Source organism: Protopterus annectens, chromosome 14.part0, assembly GCF_019279795.1.
Source record: "Protopterus annectens isolate FY-2018-M chromosome 14.part0, PAN1.0, whole genome shotgun sequence".
Lineage (NCBI taxonomy): Eukaryota > Metazoa > Chordata > Ceratodontiformes > Protopteridae > Protopterus > Protopterus annectens.
The window spans coordinates 313077879-313102790 of NC_056748.1; the positions used below are offsets into that span (position 1 = coordinate 313077879).

Below are 24912 nucleotides of genomic sequence, written 5' to 3' on the forward strand. Positions count from 1 at the left end.
AATCAAGGACAGATGAAAAGCCACGGCCGTACTTGTGTCTACCTTGTATCAGGGAATACTCTGCACACTTACACTGCATAACTGCTCCTTGCCTTGCTTGGACACATCCAGAGTCACTACATGGGGGAGTGGGGTGCAACAAGTATGTCACAATTTGAAATGTCTCTGGCTGACGGTGATGGCTCTGACACTCATACCTCTCAACCTCAATGCAAGAAATATGGGCAAAGTCATACAAAGAAGTGGGACGCAGGCCCAAAAATAAGGACAGTTTTTAAATATTTCTCTTATAAACTTACAAAGATAATAGAATAGTAGTAGGTCTTGCATTAGTATGAATTTTCTGAAGGGTATGAAATCTGAAACTCAAATGTCTGCCATTATTTTCTAACTTCAATCTTTAATGATTAGCCACTAACTTGCCAGAAAACCACAGTTTTATGGAAAATGGACCAAAAATGTGATGCAAAAATATAAAATTGCCACACAATACAGCTGGGAACCTGTCAAAGAAGGGACACCTTTTTAATATTAGTACTGTTAACTTGAGCAGCTGACAAAATAAGAGAATCTACATACATTTATGAAATAAAAGTAATCTATGACTCTAATCATTACAGTTATTTATAATTGTAAACCCTGCATGTTTTCTTCCAAAATTGCCATTTTGTGGAGGGATTATTAGGGGGAGAGCAACCTTTTGAGCCAAAATTGAGGACAGTTGAGAGGTTTGGATATTCCTAATTCTATAAAGTGATTTATTTGCATGTAACTCTCAACCTCGTAATGAAGGAAATCTGGACAAGGCCAAATATATTAGGGGAACATACAAACAGTATTAAAAATTGCTCTTGTATAAACTTAAGACAGTTGATAGAATAACAGGTCTTGCTTTAGCATGCATTTTTCTGAAGGTTATGACGTCTGAAACTCAATGTCTGTCATTATTTAGTCACTTCATTCCTAAATGATTTGCTAGAAAAACACAAATTTTATGAGGAACCAACCAAAAATAAGAAGCAAAAATCTATTAATTCTGCAAAAATCTGGACAGTTGAGAGGTATAGTTCAGCTGTGGATGTCTGAGTTGACTGCCCCCCTCACAAAATCATGGTCAAATGGAGCCTCCCCCCTGCAGCCATTCCAATGTCCCATTCCTTGGTTATTTCACCCCATTTACCATAAACACTGTAATGTGCATATTGCTTTACTTCTGCGATGATTTTGATTGCATTTAAAAGTTTTATTTTGCATTTTACAGCACAAATACTAATAGATATCTTCTGAACAAAGCAATGCAGCCTCACAATGAAAATAGACTTAGCATTAAAACTTCTCTGCCCTTGAAACTCACATTCATTGAAACAGCACTGAAACCCACATTCAAAGAAAATACATTTTGCTGGTAGCAGATAAAGATTGACTTTGGGCTGTTTTCAAATCATAGGCCCCTTGCACACAAAACATGCATGTATTCGCCTTCCTGATTGTATTAAATTGTATTCCTTGTACAATGTAGTACAGTTGTTAAAGGGCGTTTTAAATTTATTGTTTTGAAAGTTTTTCCAGTAAACAATGAAACAAAATGCATGCACCAATAATGACAAAACTGCCCAATTCAGAACATTTCCATCATAAAAGTCTACTCAAACTTCTACAGTCCACCAGTATCAGTAAATACGCACAATCACTGAAGAGGTAAATGTCATCTAAATAATTCAACATTCAAGAAATCTGTAACTAATGAAGAGGTTGCTGCTAGCAAACAACTTTATATTTCATTGTTTCATCTACAAATACAGTGCCTGTTGCCCTTGAGGAATAAATTGCCTATGTTGCATTAAAAAATGATAAGCTAGTAATATTGCAATAGGGAATGGATAGCAAACTGATAACAGGTTCATAGTTACTAGGTATCTTCATCAAAAAGGACTGCAGCATCCACCCCCCCTTTACAACACAGTACAGTATCAGTAATACATCTACCTCCTGTGGGAGTAAAACCCACAGCCTTCTACATCAAAAGCAAGTACATTACCTGTTGTGCTATTAACAATGCAAGTAGAATCAGCATAAGCAGCACTAAACTTTAGTTCCCCTGCAGCTCTCAGCTCCTTGTAAAATCCACTCGACACTCAGCTGTATCTCTGAACTTTGCAGCACAAGAAATCTGGAAAAAGCCAAGATTTACTGGTGGAGGGGGCAAAATCCCAAAAACCAGGGACACATTTTAAACATTGTTTGTATAATGTTGGAAAGTTGTTAGAATAAAATTAAACTTAAATGGCTAGCATTTAGTGAATTCAGTTCTCACCATAGCTGTCAACCTCTTAGCAAAATACACCTGAGCAAAGCCAATAATGGAGGAAATACAGCCCCCAAACATATTCAGTGAATTCAGTTCTCACCATAGCTCTCAACCTTAGCACAAAAAACCTGGATGAAGCCAATAATGGGGGAATACAGTCCCAAAAATAGGGACAAATTTAAAAATATCCATGTTATAAACTTAGAAAATTGCTAGAATAAAAGGTTTTGTATTACCATGTACTTTCTGAAGTCTGAAATTCAAATGCCTGTTATTTTTATTTATTTAACAATTGTTAACCAGGAAAGTCTGACTTGGAACAAAAGCCAAACAGAGGCCCAGACAGAAACACTCCAGGCACATGCTTTAGTAAGATGGGAGGACATGCAGACTCCACACAGAAAGCACCCCAGCCAAGAATCAAACCAGAGAACCTGTAGCTGTCAAGCAACAATGCTAGCAGCGCACCACTGCACTACTGACTATATAAGGAAGCAATAATACAGAAACCACAGATTTTATGAGGAACCAAACAGAACAAATATGAGGCAAAAATCTGCAAGCTTTTAAAAATGGTGGTGGGTAGGGAATTCAGGCCCTTGCCACCTACAACAAAGGTTCAAGGTACATGTTCTCTCTAGCCACCAGTATATAGCAACTGGGGCATTTCACACACACACACACACACACACACACACACACACACACACACACACACACACACACACACACACTCTTTCTCTAGCTCTTACTTTAAACAGAAACCATTAGTAAAAGCACATACTCAACCCAGTGATGAAATGTTTACTACAAGCAAACATTTTAGCATTAGTACCCAGTCACACTTAATATTTGATGTGGCCCACTTTCACTTCTCCAGTACATGACAAAATGTACTTGATCAGTTCTGACACTGGAAAACTCTTTGAGGATTGGTAACTTTGACAAAAATGTACTGTACCCATAACACATCAAAGTCCAAGGATTCCTAACAATTTTCATTTTTTTTCGATGATACAAAAGGCAGTGGCATAGACTCCCATACTCAATATAGCACACCAAAATAGCTTTCTGGATAAAAGGGAGATATACAGTACCTTTTTTCCATAAACTAGGCAACAGTTACTTCCAAAAAAATTCAATAATTCATTCCTGCATTGGCAAAAATAAAGAATCAAAGTCCGTAACATTCAGCTGGTATCTTGTAGAGTCTGCCCACCTTAATCCATTTAAAAGGAAGATGCCTAAGTCACCACCGAAAAGTTAATGACAACTCTTCCTTACTGCACTGTAATGCCTAGAACCAACTTTACTGGCAGCCATTTCCACTCTGAGTATGAGGGACGAGCTTCTTTGGTTTCATAGAGCTATAACCCTCTTTTTTATACAACATTTAATGACATAATTAGCTATAACAACTAATCTATGCAGAAATCCTCTCTTCCTGATTCAAGAAGTGATCAGTTTAAAACAACAGTCCTATGGATAGTTTTATGCATTCATTTTTCGTCAGTTTTAAAGTTAACAGTTATATTTGCACTACTAACACAATGCTTAAATTATTTTACACCATTTTGAAACAACATTTTGGCTGAAACCACTACACTATGATAGAATGACATCCCTCCATCCCCCACTTGAACCCTTGGTTTTAGGTACTGTAGATGTACTGTGAGACCTGCACTTGCCATGTGAATTGGGCTGCATCAGTCCTGAGCTATGTTACACCATGAATTTAAAGGCTACAAAGAGCTTGCCTATCTAAATAGTCTTGTGTTTTCATCCTGCTGCGTATTTAGTAGGACATAGTTTGTAAACAATGTAAATTATCAGCTGTGAAGGTAGTATTGCAGCTGGAAAAGTGAATCGTGAGCTACAAATTACAATACTTACTTTAATTCTGCACCTTCACTCTGTTCTTTTCTTTTCTTTCTTCTTCTTTCTTCTTCTTTCTTGTTCTTCTGTTCTTCCTTCTTTAGCACAGTCTGCAGCACAGCTGACAAAAATCCACCCAAATAAAAAAAAAGTAAAATCCGATTCCAATGCCAAAACAAATAAAAATTATTAATATAAATTTTAAAAAAGGTCACAAAACAATCCACAAGCGAAGCCGACAACTGACTGATTGATTCTCGCTCTTTTCCCAGCACATAAAGCCTGGGAAGAGAGCGACAACCAATCAGCAGCATTTAGCCCAGCAAGCACGTCATGACATGCCTGCGGATGTCGCAGTCCGAGCCCCTTCCAATTCTATGCTGTTTGGAACCGCTTAGACTTCTGGGCATCACAATGATGCCTTCATTACTCCTCCAGGCTGCAATCAAAACAAAACAAAAAAAAGCTGTTTAAAACCGCCGCTGCCCGAGGCGGTTAAAGTGCGCATGCACGTACTTCCGAGTCGCAGACTCGAATTTTGTTTTAAACAAAAAAAAAAGGTATATTTTTTACATTTTCTCACACTTTATTCTTTTTAGCTGAGGGGGCTGCAGTCCGGCAGTCCGATGCCACGAGCCGCCCCTGGTGGCATCACTGAACCAACAACAATGTTTTGGAATATCATACTAAACCCTAGGGTAGCAGAGCTAACACCTTTATGTTGGACACACTTGATTTTCTGATGCATTTTTGAGCCTGTTAAGGACATAAAAGCAATGGTGGACTCTTCTTTATATGAACCACAAAGGAGGTTTTTTTACATGGTTTTAGAAGTTCCTACATTTAGGAAAGGAAAGAGAAACTAAAAACGAAGTATGACATTAACTTTCAGTAATGATACCTATGTGGTTAAAAGGATAATTTCTAGTAACTGGTTCATTTTGTCTAGTAATAGACTGGTGAGCAAGACACTGATCTTGGCCCATTTGTTTTGTTTTTAAAAAAGGAGGAACATTAGATTTTTCTTAGAAGGGACATTCAATACGTACAGTGCGGAGAGGTTTGGTACCTTTAAATGTGGGCAGACTTTCTGTACCTTTTGTGAGTTCGTGAGCTGCAGAGATTTTTTTTTTCATCTGCTCCAGTATGGGTAAGAAGATAGTAAGGTGGCTGGAAACTGTAACAGTGAACAGATTGTTTACAGACACCAGTCCTCCAAGTGTCAATTGTTTTATGAATGAAAGATAAGGAAGACTATTTGTAAAATTAAAAGGAGAATAACCCAACACATGATCTGAAACCTGAGTGCCAAACTGGTTTGGACATCTGTGATAGTCCTAGATTATTCATAGCCAACACAAATGTTCAAACACAATGATTCTCATAAGTGTACAAAATGAATTTAGAAATGAATAGCAGAAAGGCATAAAGAAGAATTCAAAAAGGGAAATGACAGAAGCAGGGTTTACGTAGAGAAAGACAGAAGATGTGTGAAACAGGAGAATGACAGAAGACTAGAGGGTGTGTACATATCAAGAAATAAACTTGAGGAGAAAGAACAGAGGGAGAAAAGTGTTGAAGACGTGACTCTGGGGATTTTACAGATGCAAATGAGAATGCAAGAGAAGAGAGGTAAGGAAGGCAGGTGTTGCAACTATTAAAGGAGAGGAGAGGATACGAAAAGGGAGACAAAGAGCAGGAAGTGTGCTATAGCTGCTGATGGCAAAAGTATAAAGAAGGATGAAGGAAACTATAGTGATGGGGATATGGGAGAAGATACTGAATACAAAGGGAAAAAAAACTGTGCTAGTATATTTATTTATTTATTTATTTAACATTTGTTAACCAGGAAAGTCCAACTTGGAACGAAGCCAATTTTCAGTGGAGGCCCGGGGAGAAACTCTCCAGATGCATGTCTTTGTAACATGGGAGGAAACTGGAGCACCTGGAGGAAACCCACACAAACGCATGTAGAACATGCAGACTCAGCACAGAAGGCACCCCAGCCGAGAATCAAACCGGAGAATCTCTTGCTTTGAGGCGACAATGCTACTGCTGCACCACTGTGCCATCCAGATACATGACAATATTCTGTAGTGAAGTATTAGAAATATAAGGAGGAATAAGGACAAGAGCATGATGGAGTTAATTGGAGAGTACTTCCAAGTGTGGCATAACTTTCCACCACTGAAGATGAAGGATGAGCATAATGGAACACCAAACTGAAAGAAATAATAAACAAAGACAGAAAGAATACAAATAGAAGGAGACAAAGAAAAATGTAAAAGGGGGTAGTGACTATAACCACATAACAGCCACAGATTAAAGTGTCATATTTAAGGAAAGAGAAGTAGAGGAGGAAGACTGGGAAGGTATATTTTGAGGTTAAAATGGGGAAGAGACATGAAGAAAGACAGAGATATGGACAAGAAGACTAAGGGAATAACTGATAGGTTAGGACAAGAACAGACCATGCAGATGCAGGGAGAGATATGATCAAATAAAAAGGATCCACTAAATTCCTTCATGTCTATACACTTTAAAATGCAGTTACGTGGTGAAGACCACATGAAAATGAGAAGCCAAGTACTCAAAACCTCAAAACACAGGTAGTCATTGCTGTACAATTATCAAACAATTGTACCACAATGGAACATTAAAAAAACATTTTTATAAGAGTTAAGCCACCCTGGAATAGCATCTGGGTGGGCTTTGCCCTTATATCCCTAAATTATTATTCTCATTTTGAGATCATCAAAGCAGACAAGGACAGTTTTAGTGGCTCCATGGCTCAGAGGGATGAAGCCCTTACTATAGCCCAGATGACCTGTGTTTGATTAATGGCATGGGAGCTGAAGTGACCACATGGGAGAGAAGGGGGATTGTGTGAGGGAGGCAACCTAACCTGACTACAGTACAGAAGTTTTATGTGCCTGGCAAGCTCTTTCATGGAGTTAGTAGGGTGAATAGCGGGTGTACCACTTGCTCAGAGATTGCACATGCATGGAAGCATGCATCCCTACCAATGCAGTGATAATATGATGCTAGCAGGATTGCTGAGGAGAGACAGGGGTCAGGACACATTCCCCAGCAGCAATCTGATGCTGCACCAGTGTTCCTGATGTCCTAACCTGTCCCAAATGTATGCTGGATTGAGCCAAGGGGAGGCTAAGGTGGGTTCAACAGACCAAAATGTCATTTGTTTCACTCTCTGCTTCACTCACTCTTTCCCTGTGAGGCTGAAAGATTGAAATTTTCTCAAAATTATACATTTCAAGCAGCAATAAACTACAACTATTTAGTTAATAACAATACATTTTTATTGATCAACAGGGTACAAACAGATACTAACTTGAGCAAGGATCCTTGTACAGCTGTGAAACTAGCAATCTCGTATTAAGCAACTTACTGTAATACATGCAGAAAGGGACAAAAGTAGGTACACTGCATACCCTTCAGCTGTCAGGAATTCTGAGGAATGTCCCTGATTTTGTCATATTTATTCCCTCTCCCTCATCAGTTTTTTTTGATTTTCTGATAAATCACCGTTGATTATAGTAAATAATATCAGATATTAGAGAGTCATAATTCTAATTGTTCATAAAATCTATGTTGATGCAACTCTTGTTGTTCTATTAACATTTTAAGTGAGTTAGAGTAATATATAAAAATTTACCCTAATTTTTGAATAATCCCCCCCATTATTTTTGGCTTTGTCTAGAATTCCTGCACAAAGAAGTTAAAAAGTATGGCACACTGGGGAAGAAAAACAAACAATTGAAAAGGATATAGTTGCAAACTGCTATCAACAGCTAGAAGAGAAAACAATGAGTGATAGGTCTGCCTTTCTAGACCAGCTGTCAATCTTCTAATAATCTCCATCAAAGAAATAATCTTTAAAAAAACGGAAATGAGAAACAAAGATACTAAATGTGCGAAGAGCAATACAGATGATGGTTCTGCTATGAAAAGCGACTTCTCAAACACTGATGAAGAAACAAATTTTCCAAAACAAGTGGACCATTGCCGGTGCATATTTAGAAACAGCACCAGCAATGACATTGTATGGAAAACAGTGTTCGGCATTATGTGTTTTACCTACTACTAATGCCTGAGCAATTTCACCTCCAGTAACTGCAAGGGAGCCACAGGTGACACATAAATACACACAAATACAATACAGTGGTGACAGCAGTCCCCCCAATTCATAGTTCTGTAAAATGAACCCAAAATTAAATCAGAATTTGATGGTAGGACTGCAGAAAATCCTGAATTTATTGAGAACCATGATGAAATGGGAATTGGTTGCACTGAATCTGATAATTTTTTATAATGCAGTTAGAGACATTTGAGATTACATTTAAATGTACATTTAAATGGCGTAGTTACTATTTATGCACCGCATGCTAAACATTCTGTACATGCTGTAAATGATGTAAAATGCACTCACGTGTCTATTTCTTTTGATTTTACTCCTTAACATGACAGGCTTCTTACGCCAACTCCAAGTGTGTCAGCAAAGAGCATCCAGTGTCCCGACATTATTTCCTCTGTGCACTTTAATACAAAGCTACTGGCTTCAGCCTAATAACAGTAATAACAACCTATCAAAATATCTTCCTTCACTGTGGAAATGTGCAGAAGTTGGGAGTTGTGAAAGATACATTAATGTAGTGTTACTCTTTTGCTTGTCTTGTTTCACCTTTTTTTTTTTTGGAGAAGGGCATGGAATGGCGTGCAAAACAACCAAAGTCATCCAGGATATACTTGCACAGGCCAGTACCACTCATTTGCTCCTGAGTTTGATACCCAAGGATGTTTTCATCTTTGTTCATAATCAGTCAAAATGAAGCTGAAGCTCCTTTTGCCTCAGTCATTGGAGTGGTCTGCTTCCCACCTTAATCTGGTCATTTAGTACCCCAAACTTGAAAAATGCAGACTGAGAGGAGGAGATGAATTGCTTCTTAAATTTAACAATACATATATGACACCTTACCTTCCTTGAGTTATCCTCTTGATGAATATCACGTTTTTCTTTCTGAAATATTCTCTTAGGGATGACGATTTCATGCTCATGTCCTATTGCTTGATATGAAAGTGCTTCTAAAATCAAAATAAAAAAATTGTGAATGGGATTAGCTTTTACTTGTACCAGTCAAGCTGTATCTGTAAATGAAAGTCTTACGTAAAGCTTTTGAATTAGTTTACTGCCACTTTGGCATAGCTACAAACACTACATTAAATAAACTCTGTTTCAAAAGTCGACCATAGAAAATATCAGCTGTACAAATAGAAAAGGTGAGATCTTCCTCATAAAATTTGTGGTTTTCTGGCATATGATTGAGAACTGAATTTTTACACTGGATCTGATCAGTTAGTTGCTGGAGACTAGCCCCTCACAAGTGAAGGTGATTACTTTGGTGTTAAAGTTGGCTTTAATACAATACATGTTAAACCCCCTCATTTACTGTGTTAAGATTCTCAGCTGGAGACTACCCCCTCACAAGTGAAGGTGATTACTTTGGTGTTCAAGTTGGTTTTAATACAATACATGTTAAACCCCCTCATTTACTGTGTTAAGATTCTCAGCTGGAGACTACCCCCTCACAAGTGAAGATGATTACTTTGGTGTTCAAGTTGGTTTTAATACAATACATGTTAAACCCCCTCATTTACTGTGTTAAGATTCTCAGCTGGAGACTACCCCCTCACAAGTGAAGGTGATTACTTTGGTGTTCAAGTTGGCTTTAATACAATACATGTTAAACCCCCTCACTTACTGTGTTAAGATTCTCAGCTGGAGACTACCCCCTCACAAGTGAAGGTGATTACTTTGGTGTTCAAGTTGGCTTTAATACAATACATGTTAAACCCCCTCATTTACTGTGTTACGATTCTCAGCTGGAGACTACCCCTCACAAGTGAAGGTGATTACTTTGGTGTTCAAGTTGGCTTTAATACAATACATGTTAAACCCCCTCATTAACTATGTTAAGATTCTCAGTTGGAGACTACCCTCTCACAAGGGAAGGTGATTACTTTGGTGTTCAAGTTGGCTTTAATGCAATACATGTTAAACCCCCTCATGTACTGTGTTAAGATTCTCAGCTGGAGACTACCCCCTCACAAGTGAAGGTGATTACTTTGGTGTTCAAGTTGGCTTTAATACAATACATGTTAAACCCCCTCATTTACTGTGTTAAGATTCTCAGCTGGAGACTACCCCCTCACAAGTGAAGGTGATTACTTTGGTGTTCAAGTTGGCTTTAATACAATACATGTTAACCCCCCCCATTTACTGTGTTAAGATTCTCAGCTGGAGACTACCCCCTCACAAGTGAAGGTGATTACTTTGGTGTTCAAGTTGGCTTTAATACAATACATGTTAAACCCCCTCATTTACTGTGTTACGATTCTCAGCTGGAGACTACCCCCTCACAAGTGAAGGTGATTACTTTGGTGTCCAAGTTGGCTTTAATACAATACATGTTAAACCCCTACTTTACCGTGTTATGATTCTCAGCTGGAGACTACCCCCTCACAAGTGAAGGTGATTACTTTGGTGTTCAAGTTGGCTTTAATACAATACATGTTAAACCCCCTCATTTACTGTGTTAAGATTCTCAGCTGGAGACTACCCCCTCACAAGTGAAGGTGATTACTTTGGTGTTCAAGTTGGCTTTAATACAATACATGTTAAACCCCCTCATTTACTGTGTTAAGATTCTCAGCTCATAGCAGTTCACACTCACATTTATAGCACGTCTCAAACTTTGGAAAAAGATGAGGAATATGAAAAAAAAAAAGTTGCCTAGCTGTCCTCTATAAAAGCAAATATCCATATCAACAATAATCTCTTCTAAATGTGGCATTACCTAACACAATATTATTGCTTGCAGATCTTATTATATTATATGCTAGCACTACCTGACCCATTATAACTACTTATTAATATATGTCAATGCCTTAAACATCCAAAGTTGTGGCACTTATCTCATTAACACCTAGATGGTGTGGAATATCACACTTCTGCCAGCCTACAATCTTTCATTCCTGAACATTTTCTGAGAAATAAACTTAACGAGCATAAGTTAAACAAATGCAAATATTTTCTGTACAAAAAGGTATTAAAACTGCACAAATAACAATGCTGTTAATAAGAAGTATTCTTTACAGTGATAATAGTCGGTACAAAAATGCTAAATTATATTATAATGCACACAACCCCCGTATTAAAATTTTTGTTCAGCTTTCACAAAGTGTCACAGCTCGGAAATTGTACAACCTAGACATACATTGTTGGAACGCTTTTGTTAGCCAGATATAAGCTTCTTTCGCATGACAAGAAATTTGTCTATGAGGCATGTTTATTGAAATATAAGCTTAATTGTATAATTATCAATAATAAATAACACTGAATATAACTGAAGATGTACAACCTACAGTGCAAATATCAAAGGCAGTTTTCTTCACAAATATCTAAGGTTTCACCTGATGTCATGCAACAGTTTCTAAGTTACTTGGTTTTAGAAGTATAAAGTGCATATGGAAATTATGTTTATTTTCATAATTACTAGCAAACAATTAGTAATATCTCAAGTATACTGTGATATAAACAGAGATTGCAATTCATTTTTCTGTCCGCCACCATATAATTTCTCACCATACCCCTCAATAACATGTAGGGTTCTCAGTTATGAAAATATGAACACAGATATGAAAACATGAATAATAAGTGACAAATTATGTGATTCATTTATCTACTGTAGGATGCCCTATATTAAAAATCTTAGTATAATTTTTTAATAACTCTTTGCACTTTCTAATACTTCCTATTATTAACTGATAAGTTACTTGATTAAAGAAGCCAGGCCCAAAAAAGGTCTGGATGCCATAAAGCGGTATGGGTGTAAACTGAAAATATACAAAAATGGTATTATAGGCTTGAATGTATCAACATCATGTCTTCTCAATGCATATATACAGGAAATAAACACTAAGTGTATCTGTTGCTACCTCACAAACTTAACTCCTTCCCTGCAGCCTATCTTCTTCCTTCCTTCCACATCTTTACCACTACCTCTTTTCACTTCCTTTTCCTTTCTAAAAACATCTTCTCCTTTTCTACCCCTTCACCTAACTTTTCTCACTTCCACAACTTAATTTTGTACATAGAGATGCATATCTACTACTTGCCTACTGAAACAATTATCTCTGTAGAACTTCCATCTCATAAGCATACTTCATCTATTACATCTTTACCTTCTGTTAACTTTGGCTTTGATTCACAAATTACTCCTACACTTTTTTTCAGATTTACCTGTTGTTAATGCTCTGTTTTATGTATTAGTCCTACACTTTCATAACTGTATATGTGTAATGTTTATTTATCACTACCTAATACCACAGTACACATCACTACTTTACATAATGTACGTAAATTGCAGAACTGAATTGTATTGCTCCTTATTTTCTGTGTTTTCCATTTTCTGTTTATGCTAACTACAAAATCACATTAAATGTTTGCAAGTATGTGTTAGTGTGTGTGTGTGTGTGTGTGTGTGTGTGTGTGTGTGTGTGTGTGTGTGTATATATATATATATATATATATATATATATATATAAATATAGATACACATATATACTGTTTATCAGCTTCTATATATTTTTACTATTGCATGTTGCATTTTTTCTGGGTCCCCTCTGAAAATGGGCATCTATTCAATACGACAAGCCCAATCAATAAAATGTAAATAAATAACACGTTTTACTATGATAAGGCATATCTGCCTTTTTCGTTATTTTAATACTAGCACAATACACGCATCTGTTTATTGGTAAAAGTTACACAGTACAAGAAAAGAGAAAACTACTCAGCAAAATGTTTTCTCCACAAAAATAGCATGTTTATAGCTATGGAAGGTGACAAATATATTTTATTTGTATGTTTTTGTTTTGTTAAACAGGTGGGTAGTAAGTTTATCCAATGCCAAGAGCAAGGACATAAAAAAGCAGAAGATAAAGAGAGTATAGTAAATGAATTTATCAGCATCCATATTACCATAATGAACACACAATAGTAAGTAATTAAGCTAGTCTTTCATTTCGTACAGCACTCTAAGGAAGAACATTAAAATAATGAGATTACTTTATCTTTAGCAGAACCCGTTACCAAGAAAAGTATGTTAACTAGTATGTGATGAAAGCTAACGCTTTAAACAATACCACAGATTGTTAAACAATACCACAGATCGTTACAGGAAGCTCACTTGGTATGGGGTGAGCATGAGTAATTAAATCAGAAAGTCCACAGCAGTAACAGAGAGGGAACATCATGTTACCTGCCTATGCATCCAACAGATATGGGATAATTTAAGCTGAGACATAAGGCATGGAGGCTAAGTTTAAAAGCAAGCTGACTTGCATATTTATTACAGAAAAATTAGGTGAACTGATGGATTGGGAAAATAAAGAGTAGCCATATAAAGTACAGTTGTGTAAGTTGAATGTACCAAAACAGTAGATGTTTGAATGATTACTGTGGTAGCCTTAGCTGTATGAGTTATATCCCGCCAAGGATAAAACAGCCAGCCAGCATCTAAAGCTTCAGGGCACTTTCCATGCACCTAAACTGTCAAGCAATCCGAGATGAGCTGACTAAAATACAAGTTTCTTAACATTTAAGTGATTGGTTATTTTACATTTTCTGAGTATGGGTTTAGGACACACAGAACAGTTAAACTGAGCAATAAAAGCAGTAATGAATAGAGCTAGGAGACATGAAGGGGTAAGGTTAGCTTCTGATGCATGCTGTTGGAGGATTGGTTTACCAAATGCTACTATGTTACACTTTTTAGCATTTAGTTTAATCCTTTTGTTAGCACACCAGTTTTTTACAAATGCAAGTTTTTACTGCTGGGCTTGTGTATCACAGGATGGCTTGACAATGACTCCCAATTTCCAGTCATCCACAGACTTGGATAGCCAAAGGTCTTGTTTTGTGGTCTGTTTGTTGGAAATGAAAACACCAAACAAAAGAAGCCCCCATCATGGAGCCTGGTGGAGTGCTTGTGGTTGCCTTATACTCATTGATGCGTTATATGCTACCCACACCACAATGGGTTCTGTCCTTTAGCCAATTTGCTACCCACCTTACCATATGAGGATATATTTTTAATGCATTTAACTTATGACTATACTAGCATGGGGTATAATCTCAAAGGCCCTCGCCAAGTTGTGGTATGCTTTGTGTACATCAAGGCCAGCTTTTGTACTCTTTCAAAGAAGTTAACCAGAGTAAATAGATGGGATCTACTCTTAACAAAGATAAACTGCTTCAGGCCTAGACTGATAAGTCATTTAATGCTATAATCAGGCCAGGTATAATACGTTCCATGGTTTTCATATGAGACTCATAAGGCTGATGGGCTGGTGCTTACCACCTTACCAGTATCAGTGATGAGGCCACCTTCATTAGTAATATTGACACTGCTGTGTGCATACCTCTTAACCTCTTAGTAGAAAAAATCTGGACAAAACTTTAAGATGTGGAAGGCCCAAAAATAGGGACATTTTTAAATATTGCTCTTATAAACTTAGAAAGTTGATAAAATAATATGTTTTGCATTAGCATGGATTTTTTTGATGGGCATGAAGTCTGAAACTCAAATGTCTGTCATTAAGTTCTGACTTCAATCCTCAATGATCTGCCAGAGAACCAAAACTTTTATGACAAACAGACCAATAATATGAGGCAAAAATCTGGACATTCTGTGAAAATCCAGACACTTGAGAGGTATGGTTGTGTGCCAATCTTCACGGATGAAGTTAGTTGCTAAACTCTGGTTAAATAAAGGAGGAGCTCCAATGGGCTTGCTTGGTACTGTTTATCATACAGCCAGGTCCTATAGATGAAGTACTTTTAGACTTTGAGAGCACCTTTAATACAGGATCTTTAGCGGTGATGATGTGGGTGTCAGAGGGCTTCCGGTCTAAGTGGGTTTTGAATAGTTGTTTCAGGGGTAAAGTTAGCATTGAATTTGTTTATGAGCATGTTGGCATTGTCTACTGGGTTAAAGTAGGTGGTATCATTCTGAATAAGTTTTGAGTAGTGTTGGGTGTTATTCCTTAGTTTCTTAATGCAATTAAAGAAAGATTTGTAGTTATTCTTCAGATACCAACTGTGAAGAGTGGGTGAAGATGGGTGAAGGCTGCCAGCCTAGCCAAATAGAATTTTGGAGATAATTCTGTCATCTGTAAATATTAATGTAAACCACAAGCTGTTGTCTTAAATGGTAAAAATAGTGTTACATGTGGAACTGTAAAATATAACAACAGTGCACTCTACTGACCAAGTAAAGAATGTTGTGACCCTCTGATGTTAAAACTCGGAGCCAGTAAGTTTAAAGTGAGGCATCCTGCCTATTGTTTTAAGGCCAGAGTTAATGGCCAGAATTTGCATGCATAAATGTCCTTTATTGCTCTGGTTTCTGCCCAGAATGGAAGAATGCAAATGTAGTTTCTGTTAGCCTGGGAACCCAGGGAAGTGTAAAGAATGATGTAATGTGAACCAGGAATGTGATTTTAAAAATAGAGAGAATCAGAGAGCATTAAGCATTTTTGTCTTGACCATCCAACTCACCAGCACTGTCTTGCTCTATATGTAAGTTTGTTTTAAGATTTGTGTTTTCTCTTAGAAATAGCTAGACACTAGAAAGATTAGACTAAGTGTTTTTCTGTGATGTCAGAACTGTACTACTGAATTATTTTAAGTATTTCTCTGTGATCTCTGAACTCTTGACTAGCACTGTGTAGTAAAAAGTATTGTGTTGTGTTTTGACTATTTGTTATTAAATATTTTTAAACCCTTTCAACTGTGGCTGTTTTTGTAGAGATAATTTAAGCTCTTTAGAGTACTTGCATGCCTTTGGTAAAACTGTACAACGCCACTCCAATAGCTTTCGCCCTGGGCTATATTACCAATTGGATAATAATATTGCACAGTAATAATTGGACACCCTTTTAAGGGGCTTTGAGTAGCTGATACATATTAGTGGGTGGTGGCAGCTGGTACTACTGTATGTATAGTCTGGGAAAATGGGGCACAGCTGGAGAACCTGCGCCAGCCTTTTCCAGGAGTGTCTGTCTGGTTGTATAAACTCTTCTCAAAGTGTGTGTGTGTGTGTGTGTGTGTGTGTGTGTGTGTGTGTGTGTGTGTGTGTGTGTGTGTGAGAGAGAGAGAGAGCTACCTGGGCATGGAAACGAAGCACTGGTTGGACAGAGAGGGTGCTGGAGGTTTTAGCTTGCCCACTAGTCTGAGATCTGGACCCTATAGCTGTGCCATTGGGAGTCTTATTGGGGACCTGGAGAGTGAGGGAGTGACCAACCCGGGACTGTTATCTCTGTGTGCTCTTAAGGGAAATTGCACTTTACTGTGTGTATTTATCCTTTCCTCCTATATGAGATGCCCCTCACTGGTGTTAGTGGTGAGGATTGAGGCTCCTTGATAGCTGGACCAGGGCACGGGTGTCACACTAACCTTAATTCATGGGCTATCTTAGTATTACTAATATTTTTTTAAGTTTTTAGTAAATTTTCCAGTGTTATCCTTGATTTGTGGGTGCTTAGATCTATTGTATACTTTAAGGATTTTTTTTTTCATTTTTTTATAGAGTTTACTTAACTTGGAGGACCAGGAGTGGTTTGCTTTTAAACATCCCATTATATTTAGATCTTGTAGATGCTTTCTCAATTCTTTGCATTTATATAAGTGGGCATAGAATTCTCTTGTATAGTTTCCTGCTAAAGCGATGTCCGGGATTATGCCAAAATAATTGAATCTTAAAACTTCATAATAAAATTTAAGGAGATCTGTGCATTGAAAATCCTTGAACTCTGAGATATTGGTATCTTCATGTTTAGAGGGGATAACGGTGAAGGTCACTGATCAATGATCTGACTTGACCTAAGGACAGATGTCAGAAGGTTTACCCAAATCAAAATTCTGCAAGTTGCAAAATAGCTCCTTATCCTTGATCAAATAGAGTCCAGAGACACTGTACTGAAGAGATAGTAACAATGCCATTATACGAACAAATAGCCTTAGGATTCTGGATAGCATTCTACTCATGTTGAGTAGTTTTTAACATATCGCTATTTAGTCACCCTATTCCAGTATCTTTGAAAGGATAATTTTTTAACAGTTGACTGCATGTTTGAATAGATTTTCCAAGTGCTGTCAGGACTTTGCTGGGGTCAACTATTATTATGATTTTTATAAAAAACATCAAGTAGAATTGTGATAATGGTATTTGTTTCTGTAGATGCATAGCTTGATTATCCAAAGTTTGTCTTATTTCTATAACTGAAGATGTTTACATGCAGGTTTGGATCATATTTCACTATCACTTTTTACAGATAAAATGCTATCTGAACTAAAGACTTCTAATGCAAATTTAAGTAGCAAACATCTGTCAGTGTGTGTGTGTGTGTGTGTGTGTGTGTGTGTGTGTGTGTGTGTGTGTGTGTGTGTGCGCACGTACGCATTTGTGTTCTGTTGAGTGTGTATCTTAATGACACTCAGAAAGTACAGTTGTGTACACTTACCATAAATGTAGATGTTCCAGTGTATTCACTGTTGCTTTCATTACATTTGGGTAATCCTGCTGGCAGGTTGTCCTCAGTCGGCCTGAATTCCAAAGTCCTGGGACCTGCGTCGGCTGCTGTCACCCCTTCCCTTACATCAGGTCGTCAGGGGTATAAAAGAAGCAGCCGACACCATTTTCTTTAGTTTTTCTTGCTCCAGATGTCAGGTGCCCCCTAAAAGGGTAGCCAAAATTTATATCTATATATAAAATTACATGCACCAATATAAACTTTACCTTCATCTACAAGCAAAACACCACATAGGTTGTATAAATCAGAGAAGGAAAGATAGGTTCAATCAGAAGAAAAGGGGGGTGGTGGGTTGGTAACCTGGACTGCAACAGTGAATATACTCGAACATCTACATTTACGGTAAGTGTACACAACTGTACTATGTTCTTTGTGTTTCACTGTTGCAGTCATTACATTTGGGTAGAGTCCCAAAGCTATGGTTAGGAGGCTTGAGCTAAACAGCATTAGGAGCGGCTATGAGGCCCTGCAGAACTGCAGTGGCAAAGCCTGCCCTGGATTTAGAGTAGAGTGGCAGATAATAGTGCTTTGTAAAGGTGTGCACTGAACTCCAAGTAGCAGCCTCTAAAATGTCCTTGGTAGGTACTCCCCTGAGAAAGGCTGCTGAAGTGGCTGCAGCTCTGGTTGAAAGTGGCCTAATGCCCTTAGGCACTGGCTTGCCATGGTGTACATAGCAGAAATTAATACAGTGGCCTATCCACTTTGAAATAGTCTGCATTGAGATAGCCTTTCCTTGTGATCCTGCAGCATATGTCACTAGTAATTGTTCTGTCTTTCTGAAAACTTTGGTTCTGTCCAAGTAGAATCTAAGTTGTCTGTGTACATCCAAAGAATGCAGAATTCTCTACCCCTTGTTCTGTGGATTTGGATAAAAAGTTGGCAGGTGAATAGTTTGGTTAAGAGCCACACTGGACACCATCTTAGGCATAAATGTTGGGTTTGTCCTCAGGAAGACCCTGTCTGGATAAAAAATGATAAAAGGTTCCACAGCCATAAGTGCCTGTAGCTCTGAAACTTGTCTTGCAGAAGTTATTTCTAGGAGCAGAGCTGTTTTCCAAGATAAAAACTTTATATCAGCAGTAGCAGCTGGTTCAAAAGGAGGCAGGGTGAGTTTTTCCAAGACATAGTTGAGGTCCCATGCAGGCACTGGTGATCTCCTTGGAGGCCTTAAATTTTTGGCTCCTCTGAGGTACTGCTTTAATAAGGGATGAGAAAAGATTGGTGGCTCTGTATTGTAATGAGCCAAAATGGCAGAGGCATGAATTTTAATATATGAAAAAGATAGGCCTTTGTCCAACATCTCAGTTAAGTATTTCAAAATCTGAGGAATATTTGGCACAGCTGTATCAGTTCCTTGTGCCTGGTTCCAAGCACAGAATCTCTTCCATTTTCCAGCATAATATTTTCTAGTACTAGGCCTTCTGGCTTCCAAAATGACATCCATCACAGCTTTGCTGAGAGGTGTGTTTTGTATGACTACATTATCCGCCATGCTGCCAGGTTTAAAGTCCTGAGTTGGCTGTGCAGGATCTGATTGTTTTGCTGGGACAGTAGATGAGGTATCTGAGGTAAGGTCCAAGCTGGGCATTGAGACAAGTTCCTTAGTACTGGATACCAGTACTGGTGGGGCTAGTCTGGGGTAATCAGTATCATCTTTAGCTTCTCCTGTCTGACCTTTAGGAGTACCTTGGGGAGGAGAGGCAGTGGGGGAAAGGCATATACTGATAGGTTTTTCCAGCTGATAGATAGGGCGTCCACTTTCCATGCTTGTCTGTGATAAATCCTTGTGCAGAATCTTTTTAATTGGTAGTTGTGAGGGGAGGCAAATAGATCTATGTCCGGGCATCCCCATTTCCTTGTTATCATGCTGAAAACTTGTGGATCCAGCTGCCACTTGTGGGGATCCATGAGGTTTCTGCTTAGTTCATCTGCCAGAGCATTTTTCCTTCCTGGCAGGAATTGTACCTGCAGATGTACTTGTTAAGTCAGTGCTGTGTCCCACAAAGTCATGGCTAGTCTGCAAAGGGGGTAAGAATGTGTGCCCCCCTGCTTGTTTATATACCACATGACTGTGGTGTTGTCTGTCTTTATCAGTAGTTGTCCTGGATGAAGTAGGTCCTTGAAGGCTGTCAGGGAATTTTGGACAGCTAGCATCTCCTTTTGATTGATATGTAGATGCATTTGGTTTGAGGTCCATGTGCCCTGAATGCATCTTCCTGACATGTGGGCCCCCCAAGCATAATTTGATGCATCCGTTGTTAGTGTCTGCCTGGCTGGGGGTAATGTGAATGGCTGTCCCTTGTTTTGGTGACAAGCCTTTGCCCACCATCGAAACTCCTGTTGCAGGCAGGGAATGAGAGTAATCATAGTTTCCAGGCTGTGGCAATGTTGAGTCCAAACACTTTTTAGGTACCATTGAAGTTTCCTCACATGCAGTCTTGCATATGGAATTAGTACGATGCAGGATGCCATGAAGCCCAAAGCCTGCAGAATTGTTCTTGCAGATAAATGGGCCTTTGTTGCCAACATTTTGAAATAGGTAGTCAGTTGCCTTTGTTTGTCTGGAGTGAGGTAAGCCATCTGGGCAGTTGTATTTAAGCTTACACCCAGGAATATTATCTCTTGAGAGGGTACTAGTTTTGATTTCTTTTCGTTGACTGTGTACCCTAGGCATGTTAGAAGTCTTTTCACAAATGCCAGTTGCTGTAGAAGAATGTCCCTGTTCTCTGCTTGAATTAGACAGTCGTCCAAGTAAGGATATATTTGTATTCCTCTTTGTCTGCAAAATGCAATTACTGGTGCCAGGCACTTTGTAAAGACATTGGGCGCAGTAGATAAGCCAAAGGGAAGTGCAGAGAATTGGTAATACATTGAGCCAGCCTTTAATCTGAGGTATCTTCTGCATATTTGTCTGATTGGGACATGCAGGTATGCCTCTTTTAGGTCTAAAGTCACAAGCCAAGCATTCTTGCCCATCATGGGCAGAAGCTGCTGAAAAGTCAACATCTTGAATTTTGGTATATCCAGGAATGTGTTCAGAATAGATAGGTCCAGTATTGGCCTCCAGGCCTTGTCCTTTCTGGGTACCAAGAACAGTCTTGACTAAAATCCTTGTCCCTGCTCTTGCTCTGGTACTTGTTGAATGGCCCCCATGTCCATGAGGGATGAGACTTGTTTTTGTGCCTCTGCCCATTGATTTTTTGGCAGATCTGGCCAGCCGTTTTCCTTTGGCAGGGTATGGAAATGGAACTTATAGCCTTGTGACACAATATTTAGAACCCACTTGTCCTGGGTTATAATGTGCCAATTTTGAGAAAAAAGTGCTAATTTTCCCCCTAAGGGTGCTGCCACGACATAAGTGCTTGGTGCAGGCAGGGGGAAGTCATTGGGACTGTTTCCTGTATGATTGTGATTTGACTTCTCCAACTTTAGAGGTAGAAGCACCCCATTGCTTTGAGCTGTATGAACCTTGCGCCTGGGATCTGCCTCTAGGGCATCTGGATCTGCCCCTTTGAGGTCTGTCTGACACAGGAAAGGACCATTTCTTTGTTTGCCAGTGTCTATTATACCTAGGTGGCTGTACTTGTAAAAAAATCTTTGACAGTTTGCATAGATTTAGCTTTGTCCTCCATTTTCTTTAACACCTCTTCTGCCTTAATACTAAACAAAGTATCATGCTGTAAAGGTGCATCTAATAATTTAACTTTGACATGATCAGGCAGATTTTGTTCCTTTAACCAAGCATGCCTCCTAATTACAGAACCCATAACTGTGGCCCTGCAGGAGGCCTCCAAAGAATCAAAACCACATTGCAAAGTATGCTTTCCAACTTGTTCAACTGCATGCAATAAATCCTGCATTTCCTTGTTTTCTGCACATTCAGAGTTTAACAACATTTTCTGTTTAAGCAATGCCATGACATGTTGCTGATATCTGAGCATATGAAACTGACAGTTTAAGACCCTTATAGCCAAGGTAGCAGATGTGTAAACCTTTTTTTCCCATCTAACCAGTGCCCTAGAATCAATGTCAGAGGGGGTAGGGTTTTTTACAGTGGAAGCCTTAACTCCTTTGGGACCCTGTGAAATAGTTTCTGGGTCTGCAGCAGGGTTTTTAAAAAGGAATTTATGAGAGTCAGGAACCCTGTAATAACTGTCAGGCTTAACAGGAGCTGGAGGTAAGGAGTCAGGGGTAAGACTAGACTCCGAAAACACATCATCTACAATGTCTAACACAGGTGGAATGGCTAGTGGCCTGTGTTGAGATAGTAAAAGGAAATCCCTGAGCCTCTTTTTAGATTCTGAAAAATCTTGGCTCTCCCATGGAAATGCTCCTTCATGGTATGCAAGGTTTCCCCAAAAGAATAGTCCTCTGGAGGAGAAACTGAAGGTATAGATTCTTCAGCATCAGAATCCTCATGGGGGGAAGAGAATATTCCTAATCAGAAGAGGAATCAGAAGAAATGGAAAAGTGATCTGAAGATTCATAGTCAGTCTCTTGCCTAGGCCTCTTATCAGGAGGGGGACGGGAACCCCTGATCAAGGTAATCAAGTCTTCAACCATTTTGAGCATCTGTTTTTTGGGCATAGAGGCCTGACCATGTGGCTCTTGAGTTTGTTTCTTTGCTTTAGAAGGTGATTTAGTCTTTGCCTTTGAAGCTGAAGTCGGTTTAATATAAAGATGCTTAGGTCTGAATACACCCTCAGACGCCGGTGCCTGCTCAGTGACTCTAGATCCATCTGAAGGAATAGTATCCGAGGCTCCAATACCTTGTGTTTCCAGCGGCATGGCCGACTCCACATAGGAGTCGGTAGCAGCCTGTGACTCTAAAGTAGCGGGCGTCAGGGGCTACGAAAGCACCTCACTGAGAACTGGTGAACCGGCAACTGGCGTACGTAGGAGAAGCTTTGTCATCGGTTTTGGGCCTCGGTTGTCTGTCTCTGTCCTTTTCTTTGCATTTTTTGTGAACTCCGGTAGTCGGATGGCTATCTGATGACATTTCTGGATAATTAAACTGGCGTCCAAAGCAGTTTAAAGCAAAATCATATAGACGCTTCATAGTGCGTTGGTAAAATCTAGCACAAAACCGACAACTAGAAACGTTGTGACCAGGCCTAGGCAAGGAATACAGTAAGAATGAAAATCCTTATGAGGTATTTGCTTTCCACAAGAAATACAATTATTTACTTTTTCTGACATCAGTCTGGAGCAAAAAAAAGTTTCCCCAGTGGGGTGCTTAGCTTTATTGAAGACTTCGGATCTGAAACTCGAACACAAAAATCTCAGGAGTCGGCTGACTGGCACTTGCAAACTGCTTCTGCTTCGGGCACCGCGCGGCAAGAAAGACTAAAGAAAATGGCGTTGGCTGATTCTTTTACACCCCTGATGACCTGTCAGGGAAGGGGCGACAGCAGATGACGCAGGACCCAGGACTTTGGAATTCAGGCCGACTGAGGGCAACCTGCCAGCAGGATTACCCAAATGTAATGACTGCAACAGTGAAACAGGAAGAACATCCTGTGTTTATTGGCCTCAGCAAGTTAGCACGTGCCAGACAAAGCAAAAGCATAGACTCTAACATTTTAGTCTATTTCTGACTATAGACCGGACAGCCCACTGTACACTTTAATCCAAAGGAAACATTGGTAAAGGACATCAAACAGGTACCAAGAAAACAACGAACAGATATCCTGAGCCAGAAACACACCATAAGCTCCACACAGCAGGAAAATACAATTGTAGAGTTTTGTAAAATAATTTTAATCGTAGAAAACCACCATATAAAATCAAACAAACCAGGTTAAGTGCTTTCTTCCCCTGTACAACACTTAGGGGACATCTTCAGAACCAAATACACATTCCCATATAATCAACCTGTTAATAAACCCCCCCAAAAAAATCAATCAATCAATTAATCAATTAAATGTTAAAATACATTAAATTGAACGCTGAAATATATGTTTTCAACAAAATTCTATTTGATACAAATGTTCACAATTGAATAACAATAAATATATTAAGTAAATTGAGGAATTTATAAATTGGAGAATTTATAAAATTAATGCCCTTTTCCTTAAAATGGGCTCCAGGGACAAAGAATCATTTAAACCTGGTGCCTCCAAGGCATTTAATTTAAAAATCCAATAGAATTCTCTCAGGTCCACTAGAAGTTCCCACCAACCCCCTCTGGGGTTGTGTGTTACAACTTCTAATATGCCAAATTTAAAAGTCGTATCACCCTGGCAAACTAAGGTGTGTCTATAAAGTGCATTTTTCGTGTTGTTCTTACTAATAGCATATAGATGCTCATAAATACGGGTCTTAAAATTCCTAGTGGTTTTACCCACATAGTAATTATCACATTTCTGACACACCGAAATGTATATTACACCTTTGGTGTATATTACACCTTTGGTGTTACAGTTGCCCTTTTGTAAAAAAATGCCTCTATGATGGCCTTTAAGATGTACTATATCCTTATTTAAAATAAAAGTGCATTGGTTGCAATTTCCACATCTACTCATTCCTTTTGTATCCAAGGATCTTGGTATAACCACCTGCTCCATTAGACTTTTGAAATTTTTTTCCTGCTTTATAAATAAAATTTGGTGATTGATCCAAAAGTCTAAAAATGTCAACATTACCCTTAAAAAATTCCATTTCCTTTGTATAATTCCCCTAAGTGATTTTTCACCAACCCCAAAGGTTATGACCATACTTGTGTTATAAACACAATTTCTTGTAAAACTATTCACAGTTTTTTGTATTGTTTCACCACTACTTAACAGGGGTTTGTATTTAGTTCCCCAGCCATCCTTTATTTCTTCTACTATATTGTCTAGAAGTTTATGGGGATACCCCCTCACTTCAAACATTTTCCTGATGTTAACTAGTTCTTCCATAAATGTCTCTCTAGTGGAACACATCTTACTGGCCCTAACCAACTGGCCCTTAAATATGTTCCTTTTAGTATGAATTGGATGGGTATTCTGAAAATCCAAATAACTATTGGAAAATGTTTCCTTCCTATGGATTTTTGAAACAAACGTTTGGCT

General features: G+C 38.6%; 1 protein-coding gene across 1 annotated transcript in view; it reads right to left on the minus strand.

Annotated features, from left to right (window-relative positions):
• LOC122788965 (disintegrin and metalloproteinase domain-containing protein 9-like) overlaps positions 1-24912 on the minus strand; it is a 1117261-nt gene that overhangs the window by 836553 nt on the left and 255796 nt on the right. Inside the window, exon 2 of the mRNA XM_044056033.1 lies at positions 9180-9286. Within this exon, the coding sequence (XP_043911968.1) occupies positions 9180-9286 (107 nt within the window). The remainder of the gene's footprint in view (positions 1-9179; positions 9287-24912) is intronic.